The sequence below is a fragment of the Chiloscyllium plagiosum genome, chromosome 13 (genome assembly GCF_004010195.1).
Source record: "Chiloscyllium plagiosum isolate BGI_BamShark_2017 chromosome 13, ASM401019v2, whole genome shotgun sequence".
Lineage (NCBI taxonomy): Eukaryota > Metazoa > Chordata > Chondrichthyes > Orectolobiformes > Hemiscylliidae > Chiloscyllium > Chiloscyllium plagiosum.
Window position 1 is genome coordinate 69315154 of NC_057722.1, and position 9460 is coordinate 69324613.

Below are 9460 nucleotides of genomic sequence, written 5' to 3' on the forward strand. Positions count from 1 at the left end.
GTGGTGATGAAGACAAGATTGCAACATTCTTTTCAATAAACTAAGAGGAAGCAAATTGGAGAAAGGGTCAAGAAATTGGCCCAAGAAGGTTGACACTTGTATTCCACAGTGTGCAGGATCTCACAATTGTGGCGGCCGTGCAGATCATATTCAAAACACACTGCGCCATTCACACTAACTTTACCTGCCATTATAACAGGCAGTTACTGTTGCATAGGTTTTTAAAAATACCCAACTCCAATAACTTTTATTTTATTTTTATTTGCTCGCATTTCATGGGGGCTCGAGGCATTTGTTGCATTTTTAAAGGGTGGCATTTATCTATTAAACTGCATTCGAAACGGTTTCGTATTCCTGTTTCCAAACAACTTGCTCTCCTACACACCATTGCAAGCCTACACTGATGTACGTTATTGTAACGCTTTCTCCCAAATACGTTCGCTCAGAGCTCCAACATTGGCTAATGTTGCGTTCGTGTCTTTTATTTCAGCAAGTCGACTTTGATGGCTGCGCTCTCAAAATCCGCAAATCAGAAAACAATTTTTAAAATATCTAAATGCATCTAGGCATAGGCAGCAAGAAAACTCTGCAAATGACCTTTTTTTCAAATATGTTGTTGAGCGAATCCCTCCATCCCACTGGCAGTTCAGTCCCAACAATCCTTCCTTCTACAAGGTGGCGCTCTATGATTGGTTTTACTTTCAACACTGCTATGACTGACTGTTACCGGCTGCTGAAAACATTAATCTAAAAAGTGCCATCCTACAGGCAAACGTACATAAGGCCATGGCTTGATTTTTCCTTTTTTTTAAAAAAATTACAAAAACTAGTACATTGCCAAACATCATGGATGAACGTATCCTCACTGGTTCGAATCAGCATTCTCTGCCTTTCCTGCTTGTCAGTTAAGACAATTTCAAACCGATGTTGGAAAACATCAACATTACATTTCTGAGTATGATGACTGAACTAATATTTACGAATGTAATTGCATTTGGTGCAACATTGCGTTCCCTACACCAGATGAACTTATCTCTTTCTCTAAGCCGCCTGCTTACCATATAGCACTATCCTCTATAGCCCTAATCTTTGAATAAGCAGTTAAACTATCAATCTCATCTCCCGGAAGGTCATTTTCTGTTATGTATTCTATGGACATCACAAGCTTTGGTAACTTTAGCTAGCATCATGATTTGTGTTGTCTGTTGATATGTTGTCTGCTTAATGGGGCGGTCATGCAAGCTACAATGAAGAACAAAGCCCAACAGTTCCAACAAGCGTAGCTAAGTTAGTGGAAGCAGTATAGCCTGCAAATCTATCAAAGTAAATAGCAAGGAGGACAATCTGATTTAGTGAAACAGGCGTTTGGCTACAGTCATTAAACATAAGTAATTTAGATTTTTAGTTTTTTCCTCACTTAGCAATTTCTATCAGGGCACCTTTGGATGGAATGGAATTTTAAAAGTGAATGGGAATTAAATAAGTAAAGGCGTGGAAAGGAAATCAGATGGCATAAAATAAATTGTCTTTGTAGATTTAATTTCGCAGTGAGTGGTTGGGTTTAGAATCCTGGTTATAATTCACAGTTTAAACAAAAAACGTAAATTATAAATAATGTCAATTGATACCAGTTATTAACATTTGAAATAGTAAAAACTATGAAGCCACAAAGGCCTTGGCTAATTGCAACAAAAAACCGTATATGTGCATTTTGCCCTTACATATGGAAAGGTTAGGGAAATCTCCCATAATTAAATCTTTAAAAAAGTGTCTACAATACTGCCTAATTGCACAGATATATTTTAAATTTCAAGGCTTTCAAAAAAAGTGTAATATCCATCAACGCACTTCTATAAACAAATGTGTCCGAAAAGGACATATTATTCTTTCCGCTAACTTCCTGTGGAGTCAGACGGTTAGCTTTACGCCACGCATCAATTAAATGCCCAGTGTTAATATTTATGTTGCAAGAGTAATCTTCCCCTCTCTGATATTTTATGGCTGCTACTGCAAGCTCTGAAAAGTTAATTTTAAATATTATTATATAGTGAGCCAAAAATTTTGTTTCATAAATTTAGGTATGAATACTAATTACGCAATAAGCTAATATCAGCAGGGATGCTTTAATCCATTATTTTTATATCTCCAAAGGCAGTTTTCTCGTGGTTTAATAGACACGATTTCAGCAACGTAAAAAGAAGCATATTGTGCTCCCTATTTCCTTGATTATTTTATTCTTTGGCGTGCAATAATTTGCCGTATGAATAAAAATACTGAATGCAACGCGTTGGATTTTGGAATCTTTAATATTGTACGAAATGTTATGGAACAGTTTGTAAACTAGGTTTTACATACGAATGCATCTTTCATAAATATCGAATATCTGTAACACGTAATACCGGTAATTTACGTACATGCGGATAAATATGGAGATTGGGAATATATACATAAATTTATCGCAACTGCGAAGGCAATGAACAGATAAATTTCTTATTTTGCTTTAATATCAAGTCTTACATAAAACAAAGTTACATTTTAACACGGAGTTCCAAGCTTGCACTACGATTTGTTTTTGACATAACAAGCAACACTTTGAACACTTCACTACTCCGACTGGACTTTGGGACGAAGGTTTGCACTGGATACAAAAAGCACATTAATAACAATAGTATCTGCTAGCTTTCTGACTCTCAGTTGAGACTGAAATACAAATTAATTCACATTTTGGTACACATCGACTATAGTAACTTTTTTTGCCATCCATAAACAAATAATTGCATTTTATTCCAACCGTCGCCCATATTTGCAAATACCACGTTGACAAATCCCCTGTGATGTGCCTATGTACAAGATTGAAACATTAGACTCTTAAACTAATAATTCTATATTTACAAAAAAAGGAGAGAAAAGGCCGCTGCCATAGAACACATGCAATTTCAAAGCTTTATCCGTTCTTGCTTTGATCCTGGCACTAGGCAATGACTAGAGAAATATCATCGTCCTACATGCATTTTAAAATTTGCTACAATGTAACCTTTCAAGGTTTTGGTTTCTTCCTTTCTTTAAAAAAAAATCCTCTCGGCGTCTATTGGCAGCTTTTTATTGTCTTTGATTCCTCGCGATCGTAACTTTGGAGTCTTTTTTGTGAAAAGTTTTTTTGTATGTTTTTGTAATTTTTTGATGTATGTCTACTTAAACGTACCATTCGTTAAAGTTCGATGAAAGCGTGCTGTGGTTGGACGTGTGGTGGACTGCAGAAGATGTTGGGGACATTGAACTGTTGGTCTGGTTTTCTGTGGAGGGCGACACGATGGTGGGGGGTGTTGAGGACTCGTAGCCGGAACTTGCCGCTGGAGAAGGCTGTGATCCTTGAGAGGATGCTTCGTGGACCTAAAAAAAAACCATCCACCATGTCAGGCTAAGACAACTGAAGCTTTGCAATAGTAAAGTAAATTTGCACACACTGTACAGCTTAAATTGATAAGGCAAAAGAAAACTCGCTTTAAAAATAATATTCGAAAACTTGTCAAATATACAAAAGTAGCACACCAAAAAGGCCCGACATGTTTTTGATTAAGATAAAGGCTGTCATCACTGTGGACAATGTTTAGGTTTGCTCTATGATAGAACAAAATATATTGACCACACCAGGCTATAAAAGGGACAGTGCCTCTTTTCATTTAATGCGCACAGCGTTGAGGCTGTCAGATACACAAGGTGACCATTCAATTTCCTCATGCTCCTTAGCACATAAAGCCTTGGACTTATTTAATGCCGCTGTAAATATTTCGCAACTCAAACTGAGATTTTTTATTGTTATTTACCTTCATGTGTTTTCGCAGAGAGCTGGGATGAGTGTAGGACTTGTCACACATTTTGCAGAGGTACGGCTTGTCGGAAGTGTGCACGTGCATGTGCTTCTTGCGGTCGCTGCTGTTAGCGAAACGCCTATCGCACCCTTCGAACTCACACTTGAACGGTTTCTCGCCTATCAACGATGACAATTTTTTAGTAAGGCTCAGTAGTAATTTTAGCTCCTTTCAAATTCGCTGTGCACAGTTATTAATACAACCCTGTGTGTGCATTAACAAGATAAGACAAGCAGCCATCGTGAAAACAAACCCAAATTTTGGACCACCCTTCGACCGAAATCTACAAAACATTTATCGCCAAACGTAAATAACTGCATCTTTTTTTAAAAAAAAATGTACGTAAACAGCTCGTAATTTTATAAAGAATGCATAAGATTAAATTAATAAATGCCGATTCTTTGCTGGATTTATCAGTGACTGCTGACATAATATTGCAGCTGCCGTAAGCGGCCTTGCTTGAATAAATAAATCTTTATTGCTCTTTCGAAAACGCAGGGGAACCTTGAATAAAGTTGAAATTATTGCAACAGAGCAGCTTTAGATTTCTATTTCTCATATCTAGTGTTGCTCCCCTTCTGAAAATGAAATGCTTCTCCGATGAACTAACGTAAACCCTTACAACGCACACGCTGAAACAGCGTTTACAAAAATACAACAGAAATGATTATTTGCTCATGCTATTTACATTTTCACTTTAATTAAAGCGTTTCCAATTATGTTTATTTAAAGTAAGAGTCGGTGGACATCTCATGCAGTGAAGTGAATTGTTGCTAAGTGCCCCTGGAGGTTTTATAGTCGAGAAAGTGTTAAATCTCGACTTTGCAAAATCTTTACAACTACCTAACCATTATGTGTCATTAGCATCGACATTGTTTGTCGAACGCTATTTTCCCCACAATCGCATGTTGTGAACCAAGTTTTAACAAGGTGGTAAGCCCTGGAGATCCCAAAATGTATCTTAAGGTGCATCACACACGCACGCAAACACACACACACAAATAGACACGCAAACATGCATTCTGCCTCTGAGTGTACAAAAGTTATTTTTGCAGTTTTAGATCTACGCAGACACACACACTTATGTACATATATAGACATCTATAAATATGTAAACACAAAATGCGACAGAAAAGAGGAAGCGAGGAAGAAAAATATACAGTGCAATTATTGGCTGTGAATTTGCAACGAAACTAAGCAAACCATCAGTCCTGAATAATTTCCTCAAGAGATAAAATTAAACACAGTAATAATTGAATGAAAAGATATGCAATTATCACAATATATTTGCTGCGTGACTATTTCCCTCAATTTTGGAAATCATTAAGCATTGCTTTTAATGCAATTGCAGAACTGCACAGAATGTAACATAGTTCTAGATTTTCAAAGAACAGAGCTCACAAATACAGAACACAGGGAGTTAAGGGAAATCAAAATACTTAAACATGCTAATTTTATTCTGATATAAATATTTATCTTCACACGCATGTACAACGCGTTACTGAATAAATACTTGGAATGTCCCGTTTATTTTAAAAATATGAAAATACGTTTGAAACGGCTAGTAATGTTTCACAGTATTCTACTCTCTCTTTTACTGTTAAACACATTCGCCATACCTGTGTGAGTTCTCTTGTGGATCTTGAGATTTTCTGATCTGGCAAAGACTTTCCCACAGCCAGGGAATGGACAGGGGAATGGTTTCTCACCAGTGTGGACTCTGATGTGATTTACAAGTTTATATTTGGCTTTGAAAGGCTTTCCCTCTCTTGAACACTCTTCCCAGAAACAGATATGATTCGACTGTTCTGGTCCCCCAACGTGTTCCACTGTTACGTGAGTAACCAGTTCGTGCATTGTGCTAAAAGTTTTGTTGCAGGATTTTTTAGGATTCGTCAACTGTTCGGGCTCTACCCATTTACATATGAGTTCTTGCTTAATGGGTTGCCTCATATAACGAAAGAAGGCCCCGGCCCCATGATGGGCCGCCATGTTCATGTTCATGGGGCCATAGCTGTGTAGCTGGGTCGAAGCATAGTGGTCCGATCTGGGACTAGTAACTTGGCTGTACTGGTCTGCTCTGCCGTACATGTCCCCTGAAAAACCTAAGCGCATTTGGCCGTTCATTACATGTGCATTGGACGAAGCGTGGCTGGTCGGTTGCTCGTGAAGACCCGGGAAGAGTAGATGCCCCGCGGCGTCAGTATGTCCATGAGGTCCGGCGAAGCTGCCCGCAGCAGCCGCTGAGGCGAACAGACTGTGGCCGGCGCTGGCCGCCGCTTCCCCAAAGCCCCGGTTGCGAAACAGAAAGTCCCGGGTCGAGTTGAACGCTGCGCTGCTGTACGAACTCACATGGCTCGGATGGTGTCCCAGAGCAGCGGCGTAACCCGGAGCCTGCGATGTGAAGGCAGTTTGACCCGATGCGAGATCGTGAGTGCTGGGGCTGATCTTAAAAGCGCCCATCCCGTCAGCGAAAGGATTGATCCCCAGCCCTACTTCTCGGTCGTTGACATCGCCTGTTGAGTGATGTCGAGATGAGCCGAAGGTAGTCACTCCAAGAGTAGGATATTGAGGTCCAGCGTCCAAAAGCATCGTCTGGCGATGGGGGTTGGCGAAGGAATAATGGTATATTTTTTTTGTTTGAAAAGAAAGAAAGGCAATTCACAACGAAACTTGCTCAATGGAAAACAGTCTCTGAGTCTGTTTGGAGGACTTGCAAAAACTCCTTATTTTTCTTTCTCCTTTTCTCTCTCTTCAGCGTGTGGGAATTTGCTGGAGATATTCCCCCCTCTGCAAACGCAAATCATGCAATATTGTCTTTTGCGGTTTATCTTCCTGGGGAGAAACTTTCACCTCATCAGCCGGGCGGTGAGCTCGAGAATGATAGCGGCAATCATTCCTGCAGATAAATGAATTGAAAAGACAACACCATCCCCTTGATGAATGGGAGTTGGGGGAGGGATCACGTGCCCCCCGACTTTCGAGCCCATTGGCCAGGCCCGTGCTGCCCCGTTGCGCCCGGTCACCAATCAACGACTGGGGCCGACCATCCCGCCTTCTGATTGGCTCGCTCGCCTCATCAATCCCAGGTATTGTGCGCGCATGACAGTCGCTCCTGATAAATTATTGTCGAGTCCAGATTTTCTTTCTTTTCCTCTGTCCTCTCTCTCTTTTTTTATATATAATATGGAAAGAGGAGGGGAGGTGGGGGTGGTGGTCGTGGGGAGGAGGGTGGGGGGAGAGACGGGCAGCAGAAAAGAGCGAACTGAAGAGAGGGAGAGAGAGAAAAAAAACTCTTGTCTTCCTCGACTTCACAATTCAGTCACCCCTTGTCAGACTGTTTGAAATTCGTTCATGTGCCACAACTCCAGACGAGAGAAAAAGCGGGCGGCTTCCTTTGTTGTTCAGTAGCTTTTTGATCGCCGGTGAAAATTCACTTACCCAGATGAGTGAGCAAAAAGAGAAAGAACACTCTTTTGAATTGGGTTCAGAAAATGCATATGTTTGGATTCAGTGCAAACATACAACACTTGGTTGTTTTCGAGACGAAACCCTTGATTAACCTGTCTTTCCCCATGTAAAAGGCGATTGAAAACATCTTGCTTGGGCCTTTTTTTTCTCTCTAAAGTGACAATGAGTTGCTCTATACATATCTATAGGCTCTCAAACAATTGCAGAATAGCTGAAAGTAAGGATTTCCCCTTTTTTAAAAAAAACGTTCGGTGCTCTTTTCATTGATAAGAAACAAAGGAAGTGAGAATGGTTTATGAATACTGTCAGCTAAGAAAAATCTAGCTGTTTTCTACATCATGTTTTTGAATATTCCTTGCCACTCACACCCCCAAATTTGCTAAAGTCCATCTTCTGTGTTTCTACAAAGTAATTTAATGATTAACGTGAGGCCAATAGTTTGCATATTCATTAAGTCTAATTATATTCTAGCAATAGAAACGTAAAAGCCAACAAAGAATCGGAATCGTTCAATTTACCTTTTGTTCACCACTTCAATGAGTTTCCTTGAAGCTAAATCTGTGTTAAAGTCTTATTTTATAACAAAGAAGCCTCACCGGATCCTTTAATAATTATCTCCGTTAGTGGACTATCACTTTGCAAGGACACATTGGAAAATAGTTACCTTGTTTCCCGCTCCCTCTCTTCCCAATTCATCTCTTTCCTTGTCGAATATCACATTTATACGAACGTTTGTGCCCACTTACTTTTTAACTATTTTTAAAGCTTTCACGTAAAGGTACAACAGGTTAACTTAAGAGACAGAGTGGAAAAAAAAGATTATTCGCGCGGGGGTATTGGCGGCGGTTTAAATGACTTTCCTCGGCTGATTCAGTTGCAGTTATATTTTACAGGTTTCCCTCAAGAAAACAAATTTAATACTAAATGTTGGAAAACTGAGGGATTGGGAGGGGGAAGTGTTGACGTTTGAAGTGTAGCAACAAATTATTTTTAAAATGGGTGACTCTTTAGTGAATATTCCTAATTTAAGTCGGTTTGATGCTGTGACTACTTTGCCGATTAATTCCAAGCGTCGGTTATCTAATAAGGAATTGCAAGTGTACATATCAGGTACTTTAATCATTTGAAATCATCTTATGTGAGAGTATCTCTGCGGTTAAACGGGATCTTACGATGCATCAGACCCCCACGCTTTTTGTGCATATAATGAAATGCTATTTTCCAGCTTGTTCGTGTATGTGCTCCCTAAGAATTAGATGGAACGCGATATTGCCTTGCTGAGTGAGTACAATAGCTAACATCATAGCATTGCTTTAAATGATGTAATATGCTGAAAACATGGATATTAAAATCACAGCAGTCGAGGAGCAGAAGCTGGAGTAATTTGATTCAAAAAGATTTACTGCTCATTTGAAAGTGTGTGCAAATTCTAAAGGGACACTTAAAGAGTATGAAAAGTAAACGTTTCCCTTAGCGTTATCTTTAGGCTACATCTTCAAACATACAAAGAAGGGCTGATTTTAAAAGTTGTGGGATGGTAGAAGTTATCAAGTGGGATTTGCCGTGCTCTCCGCAGGAAACGCAGGCTGCTTGAGTTCAAAGCCACATGCACCGACGTGACATATAAGCCATTAAAATATCATCCTGACGGCTCATTTCTGCTTCATCATACATTCCCTAACTGCTTCCAGAAACCTTGAAAAGGCGAAATGAAGAATGACTACCTAGGCAAAGCTACAAAGTAGATTTTTTTTACTTCGAAGTTACCTGAATTAAAAGATCGAAGACATCTTCTTCAACAGGTGGAGGACGGTAAGGGAGGCACGTGTATTCAAGTGACTTTTTACTAAACGACTCCTGACCTCTGAATTTCCATCATCTTTCATGTAAATGCAATTGACTAAAAAGAGAATAGAGATATCAGTCAGATTTTTTTGTTTCCTCAGAATAGCCCTTGTCAGGGGCCATCATGTTGCAATAAAAGCAAACTAGGTGCAAATGGCTCTGAATTATGCATTTCCATTCGAATGCATTTGTGTGTACTGATATTTTCCCTCGTATTGTTTTCAACCGATGGATAGCAAAGCATTTAGTTGTTCTGTGAAGGGAGGGTGGTGGGG

The 9460-nt window shown here is 39.6% G+C and overlaps 1 protein-coding gene across 1 annotated transcript; it reads right to left on the reverse strand.

The window, feature by feature from the left end:
• Positions 1–2292: 2292 nt before the first annotated feature.
• On the reverse strand, positions 2293–9236 carry LOC122556177 (zinc finger protein ZIC 1). Its single transcript, XM_043702697.1, has 4 exons — positions 9108–9236; positions 5489–7305; positions 3825–3988; positions 2293–3390 (listed from the first exon to the last, which is right to left on the reverse strand). The coding sequence occupies exons 2-4, from the start codon at positions 6459–6461 to the stop codon at positions 3193–3195; spliced, it is 1335 nt and encodes a 444-aa protein (XP_043558632.1). The 5' UTR covers positions 6462–7305; positions 9108–9236; the 3' UTR covers positions 2293–3192.
• Between the last annotated feature and the right edge of the window lie 224 nt (positions 9237–9460).

Coding starts and splice junctions, on each gene's coding strand:
- LOC122556177 (XM_043702697.1), bottom strand. CDS start 6,461: ATGCTTTTGGACGCTGGACCTCAATATCCTACTCTTGGAGTGACTACC. Junction 3,989..5,488: donor CCACAAGAGAACTCACACAG/GTATGGCGAATG, acceptor CATCGTTGATAG/GCGAGAAACCGTTCAAGTGT. Junction 3,391..3,824: donor CTCTGCGAAAACACATGAAG/GTAAATAACAAT, acceptor GTTTTTTTTTAG/GTCCACGAAGCATCCTCTCA.